Genomic DNA, 13,911 nt, shown 5'->3' with positions numbered 1-13,911 from the left:
GTATGGATCCAAATGGCAAAATCATAGCTTCATTGCAACCAAATGCGACTCCCGGGCGTTATAATTTCAAGCAGGAGCCCATTACCCTGTTTCAAGCTAAAAGCAAACGAGATTTACTTTGAAAACTTTTCAGCCCAACAATAATTCAAATACCCATATCGCAATCTTGTTCAATCTTCGTCACTTTTGGCCATCCGCACCTTCTTTTGTATTTGCTGTGTTATTGAAATGTCCCTTCACTGTTGTAAGAGCTTATTTTCATATTTGACCGAATTTTAAGGTCATTTTCCATGCGTAGATTTGGCTGAGTGAAAATCCGTGACACAGTTTCTTTAAGTGACATAAATGAATAAGTCAGAAATTAATAATCTCATAGCACGACTGAGCGGGTCGGGTCGCGGGTTGTTATAGGATGTTCATGGAATATTTTGGTGCTTGGCGGGAGATTCTTCCTTTTAGCACGTTTTTTTATTAAGTTTTTGTTTAAACAGCTTTCGTAAATAATTGTAAAATGTTTAAGTTTATTTCGGGTCTCGTGCTGCTGCATTAAATGAGGAATAAGTTTGCACATTTTTTGGCCACTTAGAAACAGTGGATTTTAGGTGCTTTTTCGTAACTGGCGTAGCATAGCTTCTTATCTTAGAATCACTAGTTTTTACTTGCTATGTTTCAAATTGTAATTAGGATACATTTGCCACAGATGACTGACTGACGCATCCTCAATAACGCCTCTTCACAATGAATGTCTCGTAATATTGAGCTAGATCAGATTTGGTGGTTTCCAAGTAACTGTTCACGGCGAGAAACATGTAATAAACTATTCTTTTCCTATTCATAAGTTATCTTTTATCTTCTGGAACTGATTTAATCTTAGGGATAAACCTAAATTATGCTATTCACTTCCTCGCATGCGATTGTCTGAAGTGATTTTCGCTTTTTTCTCTCTCCTTCCTCACTCTGAGCAATAAGACAAAAAAGGGCAAAATAGTATCTTGATCAGTGTAACATTCTATATATTCGGTTGTTTTGTTCACGTAAGAATCCTTTAATGTATGCGATGTAGACTTTAAAACAGTACCTTTTCTTCTCGTTTTTGTCTTTAAGTGTCGATTCGGGACAAGCGAATTAACATGGACTGCCGGTTTTGCAGCCTATATTGTGTTCTGAGGATTACATCGAAAAATGCAGCAAGATTTTGTATGGAACTCCTTCAGTCACCAGAAACAAGGTAGTTTGGACCAAGGAGCAAAAAGAGCGAGTCGCAAAAATGATGAAAAATTACCCTTTTCTGAAAGAATACTCATTTAATAAATACCCTAGCTAATTATGTTGCGTTTTTTTGCCCGCTGGTAGGTTAAGGTTTCTCATTTTACATCTGACGTTTATCAGTGTCAAGTAGCAGTCACAATCGTTGAATGAATTTTGGGACGAGTGAAAGGAATTTGTATGTTATATAAGACAGGGGGCGCAAACGTTTTCAGTTGGTCTTACCATGGGAGTGTCATCCCATTGTTTAAAGCTACGCTTCCTAACTGAGTATATTCTCACGCAACTTTGGTTGAACAATCATTCAACACAGAAGTTGTCAGCTACTTTAATTTTTTGACATATTTCCTTAGAATTTTTTACGACCCCCTTGGGAAACATAATCGATTCTGCATGCATTGCGTGCCATTTATTTCAAGTTTGTCGTTCGTAAGCCGTCTTGATCTTCCTCAGTCACGACCGTCGAATGATCCATGTTTATTTTGGGTTTAAAGTATTAAGTGATTGAGGATTTATAACTAAATCTCGTAACAAAGCTCCTTTAGTAATTGCGTACAGTCCGTACACTTTCCTGTTGTCTCTTTTGTGGAAAGTGCTCTTCAAAAACAATGCTTAAAAAGAGAAGATGTTGCTTCAAGACGTCCTTATAGGAGGGGTACCTGCTTATGGAGGTAGAACGTTATTAATTAGTTGTTATACCCCCTCCCCCTCTAACTACGATCCGGCGAGCGTACCATACATACACAAGCCTATATACCCAAGCCTAGTCGGATACTAAACTACACCGACGCTGAACAGAAAAAGTGACAAAAACATTGCAGCATTACAACAAAATTAGTGATATTAGAATAGCGTGAACTGACATTATGGTACGGTTCCCAGAAAAATGAATATTTGAGAAGAAATCAATTAAGTCGCCGTTGGTCCTCCAATGGGCTACTGACTCGCTTATTAGAAACGTATTTGATAACAGAAAACTCAAATGCTCTGTGAAATTGATTGTACATGTACATGAATGTTGGGATTTTGCTCGAGTCAGTTTTGCTTAATGTAACGCAGAAAGCGTTGCATTGCCATTTGCCAAAAAGGGAACGCATAACGCCATTTTTTGCGACCTGCAATGCAACATAATGATGCGTTGCAAGTTGCAAGAAAAGTAGAACTATCCTCTACTTTTTGCGACAGACAAATTGCTGCGCGCGACATGTCATTCGTCACTAGCAGCGAAATTTTATTAAAATGAGGCAATCAGAGGTAATACTTCCTCGCGGGAGATTTTGTGAAAAGAACTTCGAAAGTGTGACACCCCTCTGCAACTTGCAAAGTTTTTCAGTCGTCATCGTTGCGTTGCAAGTCGAAAGGAACATTGCGTCGTGTAACATGAAAGGGGGTCGTATGGCGCACTAAAGTCGAAGGCGTTAACCTGCGACTCTGTTTGGCGAGGACTTGCGTACGTGCGCACTTGTGTTGAATTGTAATAACTTGCGTTCACAATGGTTAAGGTCAAATTTGTACGCAAGTAGACGCACGTTTTTCACCGTTTGGCAACCCAACACAAGTCTTGTTGTTAACTTCAGGTACTCCATGCAGGGACAGTAGAAAGACTGGCTCAGGGCGGACAAGTCGTCAAGACAAGAACTATATATCTGCCTTAAAGCATCTTGAACAAAAAACTCGGGAGCTTAGTGCGTCTGATAGTTCGTCCCATTTTACACTAGACGCATGAAACAGCAGAAGCAAAATTCGTCCGGACAGATTATACATCACTGGTACAAAATGCCCCCCCCCCCTATTTTGTGGATGGGGACAGGAGGGCGGGAGCTCGGGAGAAAAGGAGCGGGAGAAGAGGAGGGGGGAAGCGGAATTTCCAATGTGGGGGGAACTGGAGGAAATTAAAACATTTCGTTGTATTTTGCAAAAGAAATGGAACAAAGAGGTGGAACCTATACGGAAAGGGGCGGGAAGCAGGAGAAAAATGTTCGGGAACGGGAAAAATGTACGGGAGTTCAGACACCCCCCCCCCCCATTTCCTGACAATGAAAAACCAGTGTATCTTTTTTTCCCAATCATTGTTATCAACAGACAGCCATATCAATTTAACACAGCAACATTTTATTATTACAAAAAAATAATATAAAGAATCATACATTGAATCTGTGAGACTCGTCCTTTTCTCAAATATTTCTAAAGTTGATTTATACATATTTTTTTACAAACTTTGTTTTAACGCATGCACAGATTAGAAGGCTATTGGTAGTATATTTTGCATCATTTATAAGATTCCCTTAGGTCGACAAAGCTCTAAATGAATCATTGCCTTGCTACATCAGGGACTCAATTGTAAAACCTCTCATCGTACACTGAGATCTTTTTCTCAGTGACTTAAAAAAATCTTTTGCATTCTTGAAAATCATAACTACAACAAAACTTATCCTAATTCACACTACTTGCTCAGTTACATGTTCAGTTGCCTTCGTGAAAAAGGAAAATTTTAGGGGTTTTAGTGAGGACAGCGCATTCAAATGTTCTTTCCCCTCAAATGGCCTACAGTAAACAAGTGGGAATTATTGGAAGGATTTTGGCGTTTCAAAAAACCTTGTTCGTGTAACTCTAAGATGTAAGATTACCGCATGGTAATTTGTCAATAACAATAGTAAAAATATAACGATATGGAACACAAATTAAGCAAGTTCTGCAGTCAACAATTAAAATGAACACCGCGCGAGGGGGCTATCATCGGAGAGTTTTTGTGTTCATTTTTTAGGTTTACATTCCGGGGAGCGGGGCAGCATCGAAATTTTATAAAAAATATAATAATAATAAAAATAATTCTAGCTCCTTGATTTGTCAATCTCTCTTGAAGTAGATTGATTGCTCCACAAGGTGTTTTTTTTTTCTGTCTTCCACATGTAGCAGTGGGTAAACAAAGAAATACCAACCGCAAATCTGAAGTTCTTCACAAAAACCAACGGCGTTTATTTGCTGTAAATGGGCTTTACAGTTTCTAACGACTGGAAACACGCGAGAGCGAAAACTAAATCTCCGAACAAAAACTGTCACATGAGATCCCCTAAGGCGGCTCCCATTACAGAGACTAAACTTGCGAAATTCTACAATCACGCAATTCAAAGTCACACAAGTCCTAGTTCAGTCTGTTACACATTTCCCCCCCTAGGAGGAACTTCGTCCCGAAGTTCAGCAAAGTCTCGGGTGATAAAATTAATCACCCAGCCATGCACGGAGAACACTTCGAACTTGTGCCCATACAGAATTCGAGATAAGGCGATCCGGGGGGTGTATCGCGCGTCCTGAGCGAGTGGTTACGGCTGCTACTGGCCCTACAGGTTCTGCATCATCCGTCGTGCCTGCACTCTCAGCACCAGTAGGCAGGACATTCTCTGGAGGATCCGAGCCAGGATCTTCAGCTGTGTGAATAAGGACATCCTCTGGAGGTGGGTCCTCCAAAGGTTGGTCTTCCACAGCAGCAGGAACAAAGGGAGAAGCACCAGAGTTGAGAATACTGTCCTCTGTGGTGACAACAGCAATGGGCTCCATCTCCTCGTGACCTTCATCATAATTAACATCAGCCGGGTGGGTGGTGTCTGGATGGCCAAGGCGCTGGTTTCTCGGTCCTGGGTCTGTGCCTGTTGCGACAGTAGCGGGTGAGGTCTCGTGTGGCACATGATAAGGAAGGAGCAGGTTGCGATGGAGTGTTCGCTTCTTTCCGGTGCCCTCTTGTTGTACCACATAGACAGGTAGGTCTCCAACACGGCCTGACACCAGATAGGGTGTGTCTTCCCACCGGTCCTTAAGCTTGCTCTTTCCTCGTGGGCTAAGGTTCCTTACTAGCACACAGTCACCAGGAAGGAGAACACCAGGAGAGGTTTGGACATCATACCTTTTCTTGTTAGATTCTGCCTTCTTTCTTGCATTCTGGGCTGCCAAGTCGTGTGCATGCTGGAGACGATTGCGCAAATTCTCTGCATAGACTGTGTAAGGCTGGGTCCCACCATTGTCAAAGGTTACTCCTAAACTGACATCAATCGGAAGGCGCGGAGTACGACCAAACATGAGGAAATAGGGGGGGTACCCTGTAGACGAGTGTCTTGTACAGTTGTAGGCATGGACCAGTGGCAGTACATACTCTGGCCAGTCATTCTTCTTATCAGCATCCAGTGTACCAAGCATGCCCAGAAGTGTTCGATTGAACCGCTCTGTTTGGCCATTCCCTTGTGGGTGGTACGGGGTCGTTCTGGTCTTCTTAATTCCAGCCACTTTGCATAAATCCCTGATGATTCTGGACTCGAAGTCGCGTCCCTGATCAGAATGTAAGCGCTGAGGAAACCCAAAGTTCACCAGGATATTCTCCCATAACAGTTTGGCTACAGTGGAGGCCTGTTGGTTACGGGTAGGGAATGCCCAGGAGTACTTCGTGAAGCTATCAGTTACTACAAGCACATGCTCAAAACCACCTTTTCCCTTCTCTAACGATAAGAAGTCGATGGCCAACAGCTCCATTGGCTCCCTGGCGAGGATTGGGACCATTGGTGCCCTTGGTGGATCTGGAGATTTCCTCTTGATGCACCTCTCACAGCTTGCTATGTGCCTGTCCACATCTTTCTCCATACCAGGCCAACAGAATCGCTGGCGGATGATGTCAAGGGTCTTATCTCGGCCAAGATGACCAAGTTCATCGTGGAAACCTTGCAACACTTGAAGTTTCAGTGAATTTGGTAGGACCAACTGAAGGTTCTCACCATCTTCCACAGTACGTCGTCTGTACAATACTCCATCTTTCCACACCAAGCGACTCCGTTCTCTGAACATCCAAGTGAGCTCTGGGGTGTCCAACGTGAGTTGGTCAAGTGGCTGGTTTCGGTGAAGGATGTTCAGGACACGACTGATGGCAGGATCCTTCTGTTGGAGACTTAACCAATCCACTGGAAGACTGCTTCCTGAGCTGCCAAACAGAGTGTGGTCCACTGCCTGGGATGTCATACTGATTGCCTCTACTGCTGGAAGAGGGATGTCGTTGGCATTGAATGGCTCCAGCACCTGGTGGTACTGACAAACAGCCTGAAAGGCCTCGCTTGAACAGACATCTAGTGCCTCCCCTGAAGAAGGAGACAGCCTGTCTAGAAAGGGCTTGACATAATCTTCATCCGGAATGGTTCCAGCATCTGAGCTCAAAGTTCGTGGCAAACGTGAAAGGCCATCTGCATCGCTGTGTGCCTTTCCAGCTCGGTAAGTAATTGTGAAATCAAATGATGCTAAGCTTGAAAGCCAACGGTGGTCTGTTGCAGACAACTTAGCAGACGTGACCAGGTATGTGAGGGGATTACTATCTGTCACCACATGAAACTTGTAACCATAGAGGTAGGGACGGAACTTCTCAGTAACAGCCCACTTCAAGGCAAGAAACTCACGGCGGTAGGCCGAATACTTGCGCTCTGCATCGTTAAGTGTTCTGCTTCCATATGCAATGACTCGGGGGCGACCATCTTGTACTTGATACAGGGCAGCTCCAATGCCTTCCCCAGATGCATCGGTGTGAAGTGTAAAGGGTAAGCTGAAATCAGGATAAGCCAAGACTTGTGGTGAGATCAGTTTGCCTATGAGAATTTCGAAAGCTGCCTGACAAGCGGGCGTCCACTGGAACTGTGGTTTCTTCGCAGGTTGTTTCTTTGACTGCTGGGCAACCAACTGGTGAAGGGGCTTAGCGATCTGTGCAAACCCCTCCACGAATGAACGATAATACCCAGCAAAGCCAAGAAATGTCTGGAGCTCTGAAGCATTCTTGGGTGGATGCTGAAGCCACTCTTGCAGTGCCTTAATCTTGTCAGGATCGGGAGACACGCCCAGGGCGGAGACTATATGGCCAAGGTATGATAACTCTGTGTGGAACAGCTTGCATTTGGACGCTTTAAGCTTTAAGCCAAAATCACCAAGACGTTTGAGCACAATCTCCAGCCGCCTTAGTGTTTCTTCAAAGGTGCTACCAAACACAATTACGTCATCTAGGTAGACAAGGCATATCTTTAGATTTAAGCCTGCTAGGCATCTCTCCATTAATCGCTGGAACGTAGCAGGTGCATTCGTCAAACCGAAGGGCATCCTGTTGAACTCGTAAAGGCCAAAGGGCGTGGTCATGGCAGTCTTTGGTTTGTCAGCCTCACGCACCCCTACTTGGAGATAACCGCTTTGGAGATCCAAGGAACAGAACCACTTAGCACCATGGAGAGCCTCTAGCGTCTCAGCAATCCTGGGGATAGGGTATGCATCCTTTACAGTTTTAGCGTTGATCTTGCGAAAGTCAACACACACGCGTAGTCCGCCATCCTTTTTCCGGACTAACACAACCGGTGAAGCATAAGGGCTTTTGGACTCCCTTATGACTCCTGCTTCCAGCAAATCTTGGACAGCTACTCTAAATTCGTCCAACTGTGCAGGAGGTACTCTTCTGTAAGGATCTCTAATCGGAATGTCATCTGTCAACCGGATCTCGTGAGCGATCTCAGAAGTGTTGCCCAGGTCTGTACTCCCTTTTGAAAACACATATGACATGCGAGTCAGTACATCCTTGACTTGATTAACCTGCTCAGGACTTAGGGCTGAAGCACTGAGATCGACATCTATATTCTTGCAAGCTTCGTACTTGTTCTGTGCTTCAAAGACTTCAGAGGCAACCTTGAGAGATGCTAGGTTAGCTTTTGGAGGCAGAGTGACAGGCTGTGCCGAGTTGTTTGTCACCTCAACAGGGATACGACAGGTAGAGCCACTCGGCGAAAGGCTTACCAAGCCAGGTGTGACTTCAAGAGGATCGTGATGCAATTTATCAAGCGGCTCAACCACCACTTTGGTAAGCTCTCCTGGGCAGACATGTGCCAATCCCCAGAGAACCACAGTCTCATGGGCTGCTATGGTGACCGGATGCTTAGCAGTGCAGCTAACCTTTACTGAACCACTGGCACACCTGGCGTGAAAGTTTTCCTGAGACCTAAGCGCACCATACGCTCGTTTCCACACTCCTGAAACAGCCATCCTTTGAAGAAACGCAACACCGCCCTCTTGCTGACAGACATCTCTGCACTGCTTAGCCAGATTAGTTCCTAGGATGAGCGGAACACGCAGATTGTACTGGTTGTCAGGAACTACTAGCACAAGCGTCTGAAAAACGTTGTCTATACCAGCTTCAGTGCGAGGAAAACTAACATCTAGTTCCACGTAACCCAGGAACGGTACCTCTTGTCCAGCTGCGCCGACAACGCGTACTAGTCCATCTAAGGGTCGCATTGGTCGATCAGAAAGGTATTTCCGGTAAAATTGTTCCGATATTGACGTCACTTGACTTCCAGTGTCTAACAACGCAAGGCAAGGATGACCATTCAAGTAGGCAACGCACTCATTTGCGTCTCCAATTAATGCGTCCAAAACAGGGTGGGGCTGTTCTTGTGTTACTGCCTCTGGCTGCCCCGCGTCAGAGGTCCATTGCCGTTTCCCGATTGTTCAAAACTATTGGAACCAATGGGAGGGTTCCTGCACCCTCTTCGGAGATGACCTTTCTGACCACAGCGATAACATGTGGGTAATTCGAGAGAATCCCTTCCATAGCCAGAACTCACACCGCTGCCAGGGACATTTCCTCCTGTAGCAACCGAACGGCTGTTCGTTAGGGGTACAAGTGCTTCTCTAACTTCACGGGCCATGGCTGAACACACCTGTGAGAGCCATTCCGGTGGTCCGTCCGATTGCGGTAGTTCAGTCCCGTATACCATATTTTGGCGAACCACTCGTCGGGGGAACTGGGCCGAGCTTGTTTCCTTTTCGCCGTAACGCGCGGCGGAGATCAAATCGGCGAAAGTTTTACAGGAATCCTTTTTGTGTCTGGCTTTGTCCTTCACGGATTCCTTTAGCCCCTGCCAAAACAAGAGCCTCAGATGGCGGTCGACTGCTTCTTCGTCGGGTAATAACTCGGCGCCATGGCTCTTCGCTTTACGGATCTGGTTATCCAAACGACTCGCGAACGCAGACACTTCCTCGCTTTCTTGTTGGCGAAAATTGTACGCTCGGGACAAAAGTTCGTCCCCCACGGCAGCTCCCTGGTCGCCATAAAACTGGTCGAGCTTCTCGAGTATATCCTCAACCGATGCTCCAGGACCAAACCCAACGATTTTGGTCTTCGCTTCGCCTTGAAGCGACTTGCGGATTTGCTCCGCGATGACTTCGTGCGAATGGAGACCTTCTTGAATCGCGCTGTCGACCTCGAATCGCCACACACGATAAGTGACGCCTTTTCCTCTTTCGTCGCTAAATCCATAGAACAAGGAGAATTGTGGACGAGTAAGATAACGAACCATCGACTGAGATGATGTGGGGTTCGACGTAACAGAAGAATTTTTCGCGAGGGTTACACGCGTCTCCCTGACCTCCGCGCCACATCCCATTTTCAGAAAGGCTTCGCACGTCACGAAATGTAACTTCCACGCTCCAAGCTCCGATTTGAAGGTTTTCTTGTATTCTTCCACGAATTCCTCTAATTCAACTGGTCCTTCCTTTGATTGAAGGATCTTCACTACACGATTCTTCTCCACCTCGTATTTTTCATCAGCGGAAAGCTCCATGGTACTCAATAACTGGGTTCTTTAGTCCGATATCGGGCGCCAAAGATGTAGCAGTGGGTAAACAAAGAAATACCAACCGCAAATCTGAAGTTCTTCACAAAAACCAACGGCGTTTATTTGCTGTAAATGGGCTTTACAGTTTCTAACGACTGGAAACACGCGAGAGCGAAAACTAAATCTCCGAACAAAAACTGTCACATGAGATCCCCTAAGGCGGCTCCCATTACAGAGACTAAACTTGCGAAATTCTACAATCACGCAATTCAAAGTCACACAAGTCCTAGTTCAGTCTGTTACACACACGTTGAAGCCCTCCCCGCTTAAAATAACTGCTGATGGCTATGGTGGATTTCACGTTGTGTAGGCCATACAATAATTACGGTATGAAAGTTAATTTAAAAAAATAATAATAATTAAAGCTTAATTGGTTTGTCAATCTCTCTTGAAGTACATGTAGATTACTTTACAAGGTGTTGTTTTGTCTTCCACACGTTTCTGCTGTCGGCTAAAAAATTAGTTGCTGATGGCTATGGCGGATCACATTTTGTGTAAGCCACACAATAATTACGGTATAAAAGTTAATTTCAAAAAATAATAATTATGGCTCCTTGGTTTGTCAAACTATCTTGAAGTAGATTGATTGCTCCACAAGGTGTTTTTTTCTTCCACACGTTGAGACCCTCCCCGTTAAAAATAAGTTGCTGATGGTTAAGCCACACAATAATTACAGTATTAGGTCAATTTAAAAACTAATAATACTAATTTTAGCTCCTTGGTTTGTCAATCATTCTTGAAGTAGATTGCTTTACGAGGTGTTGTTTTGTCTTCCACACGTAACGGCCCTCTGCTAAAAATACTTTGCTGCTGGCTATGCTGGTTCGCACTTTGTATGAGCCACACAAAAATAAGCAGGTTTCTGTGATCAAGTAGGTTGGACGGATCAAAGCGCCCTTGATTAAATAACCTGCATATGTTCCTCTTGTGCTGAGTGGGGAAGATATCTGGTGTTGTTTGGTGACCCGGATCCACCCTTCAAAATGCCGTGGCTTGGTGAGCTGAGCCTACGGATACTCAGCAGTTCGTCATCGCGGGGTGGTTCGTCATATTCGTGGGTATAAACAATACCTTGAATGAGAAAATCAATTAATTTATTAATTGATTAACTTACTAATATAATTTTTTTGTTACAACTTAAAATCGGATATGGACACCAAAGATCTGGGACGAGAGGATGGCTGACATTTCAGACTAACCCCCCCCCCCCGACGGAGGGGGGCTGGGATGAGAGGACGGCTGACAATTCAGACTAACCAAAAGACCAGGAGGGAAGGGGGCGGTGATTTTCGTCTCTCGCTTAGGGGTGTAAATTTCGGATTTTGGGTCTCACTTAGGGTGCTCCGGGCAAAACGACTATCATTTTAGACATCAAGGTCTCGTTTAGGGTAGTCTGAAATGCCGTTTGGGGGTTGGGACGACCTACGACTATGTTAGGGTAACATACGAAGAAACGTATACAAATATAAATTTTTAGCATTTTGGTATCTTTAAGGGGTCAAAAGAAGCTTGAGCCAAGCCCAGATTGGTCTCTTTTGGGGGTTCTTTTGAAAAGTTCCGACGAGCATCCAGCCCAAATCCAAACAATTAGATTTAACTGCTAACAAACGGCAATTTGTTCCAATGCATGCGTCATACCTCTGGGATTGTCCACAACAACGTAGGGCCTCCCCCTGCTAAGATCGGCCTCGGGCTCATCATACACGTGCCCATCTGGGCGTCCTCTGTTGGTGGTTCCTCTGTTAAAGGTGTTGGTGATGCTGTCCGGATATGGTTCATCAAGCACGTAATACACAGGGATCGGTGAGGCCCTGCGCTGAGAGTTCAGGATTTCGCCTGGACAGTCGTAGGTTTCGTTAAACTCTAAAGAAGATATCAAAAATATTTATTATTTTGTGCAAACTGGTTAATGATGTAAAAGAGCAAAACGTTGTCTTACGCCTCTTTACTTGCCAAAAACGAGGGCCTGCGATATGGGCATCAAGAGCATTAATTTATTCACATGTAAACCTTTTGCATTTTGCGTAAGTTTTTTTTTCTATTATGAACAAGTGCAAACTGAAGACAAATTTTTACGGAACTGTCCTGAAATGTATCACGAAACATCTATATCTTCCTTTCGGTCGAATTCTGTCGTTCTAGTTTAGTACAATTCACTATAATTTATGGTAATAATTTATTATAATATATTATAATAAATTATAATGTATTATAATTTAGAACTGAAGATACCGTTATTGCAATCTATAATAAAAGTTAATCTATATCTACAATTCGCTGTAGAGCGGTTTTTACCTGAATGTCAAAAGTAATTCGCGTTTGATTTGGTTGCCTTTGCCTTACTTTGCTTAATAATTGGATAAAAAACCCGCGCCACGTTTTCAACCAATCAGAAATAAAACCATGGCCTAATGGTTAGCACGCTCGACTCGGAGTCAAACGGCCCAGGTTCGAGGCCTGGCCGGGGTGCTGCGTTGTGCTCTTGGGCAAGACACTTTACTCTCACAGTGCCTCTCTCCACCCAGGTGTATAAATGGGTACCGGCGAATTTACTGCTGGGGGTAACCCTGCGATGGACTAGCATCCCATCCGGGGGGAGTAGCAATACTCCTAGTCGCTTAATGCTACGGAAACCGAGATAAGCTCCGGCTGTATTGGCCACTTGGCTCGGACACAGACTTTACCTTTTTTTTTACATTTACGTAATAAAACCAAAACCAATCGTCACTCACTCGCGCACGTTTTCGCGCGCTTCATGCCGGCTACATGTGTTTGCTTCGAGTTTCGATTGGTTAACTGGATTATCGGTGTCGATTGTGATTGGCCAGAATGATAATTTTGGTTTTGATTTTACGACCCTCAATCGAGAGTCATTCTATTAAATGCATGTGTTATCATTTGTTCAAGTTACCTTGCGGATCCTTGCGCGTGTCTAAAACAACTTCATCAGGGCTTACTGCAAAGTCGCTACAATTCAGCTCTTCAAGATCCTTGTGGTCCACCACTTGCCCTTCGTACAGCGGATTCATTGTCACGTATTCTTCCTTCAGCGACAGTGCTGGGTTCACTTGACCATTCAGACTGGCGCGCTTTGAGCCTGGAGGGGGCCTGGGGGGAGCGCTTGTGGGAAAACGATCTGAATAGATTGATCCTCGCTTGATATCTGAACCCGTTAAAATAATTCCATCTGAGGTTCTACGATAGGTTGGGTTGTCTGGTAAATGCAAACAAGAAAACAACAAAATATGTTAACACAGATGTCAATCTCTTATACACAGAATCTCATTATCTGCCAGCAATAATGTAACAAAGAAACAGGAAGAACTTTGAGGTACCCCAATATGAATTGATATTATTTTATCACATAAATCTAGCTAATCATGATAAAATAAGCTTCATCATTTAAAAATTAAAAGTCAGAAAACAGAGGTAGATAATAAAAGGGAAATTCGCGTACTTATTTTATCTTCGATCAATTTCAGACGTGATTTCAATAATCGATGAAAGCCATTGGCTACTGAATAATAGAAAGACTATTTCGTATATAGATTGTTATATAACATTGGGTGGCGTTGAGTCGGACAAATGTAGGTCCGCTCCGCAGTGCTCAGCAATTGAGTCAATTCTTCGCAAGACCTTGCAGAAGACCACACCCTTCCCCTGTCTCCTTTCTTTCGAAATGTTGCATCACGAGTCAAGTTAATAACGCTTTTTTTGCAGTGTTAAATCGCATGATTCAAGAAGTAATAAATTAGTAAAATCACACGCAAGCTGATTGAATTATGCAGTAGTCATTTAGTGGAAATAAATACCCTTATCTATAGACTGGACAAAAAATCTTAAAACTCGTACCCATGCTCCTTGTTCTCTCGCTGAAAGCTAAAGTCCCCATTGGAGTCATATACGAAGCGTCTGTGTAGACTGGAATCGAGTTACGACTCATCTAAAAAGAAAAGAAAGAAGAAAAGTA

General features: G+C 44.1%; 2 protein-coding genes and 1 pseudogene across 3 annotated transcripts in view; 1 reads left to right on the top strand and 2 right to left on the bottom strand.

Annotated features, from left to right (window-relative positions):
* LOC144628340 (uncharacterized) overlaps positions 1 to 13,911 on the top strand; it is a 63,216-nt gene that overhangs the window by 7,754 nt on the left and 41,551 nt on the right. The window lies entirely within an intron of this gene.
* The window catches only part of LOC144628301 (uncharacterized), an 84,296-nt pseudogene continuing 73,742 nt past the window's right edge, over positions 3,358 to 13,911 (bottom strand). Inside the window, exons 9-13 of the transcript XR_013566235.1 lie at positions 13,794 to 13,884; positions 12,853 to 13,155; positions 11,580 to 11,804; positions 10,185 to 11,012; positions 3,358 to 4,166 (exon numbers count right to left, since the gene is read on the bottom strand). The product of XR_013566235.1 is annotated as an uncharacterized LOC144628301 (transcript). The remainder of the gene's footprint in view (positions 4,167 to 10,184; positions 11,013 to 11,579; positions 11,805 to 12,852; positions 13,156 to 13,793; positions 13,885 to 13,911) is intronic.
* Positions 8,721 to 10,170, bottom strand: LOC144628850 (uncharacterized). The gene has a single exon (XM_078486954.1). The coding sequence runs from the start codon at positions 9,885 to 9,887 to the stop codon at positions 8,721 to 8,723; it is 1,167 nt and encodes a 388-aa protein (XP_078343080.1). The 5' UTR covers positions 9,888 to 10,170.

Source organism: Oculina patagonica, chromosome 10 (genome assembly GCF_052425735.1).
Source record: "Oculina patagonica isolate OP01 chromosome 10, crgOcupat, whole genome shotgun sequence".
Taxonomy (NCBI): domain Eukaryota; kingdom Metazoa; phylum Cnidaria; class Anthozoa; order Scleractinia; family Oculinidae; genus Oculina; species Oculina patagonica.
This window is presented reverse-complemented; position numbering and strand designations above follow the sequence as displayed.

Coding starts and splice junctions, on each gene's coding strand:
- LOC144628850 (XM_078486954.1), bottom strand. CDS start 9,887: ATGGAGCTTTCCGCTGATGAAAAATACGAGGTGGAGAAGAATCGTGTA.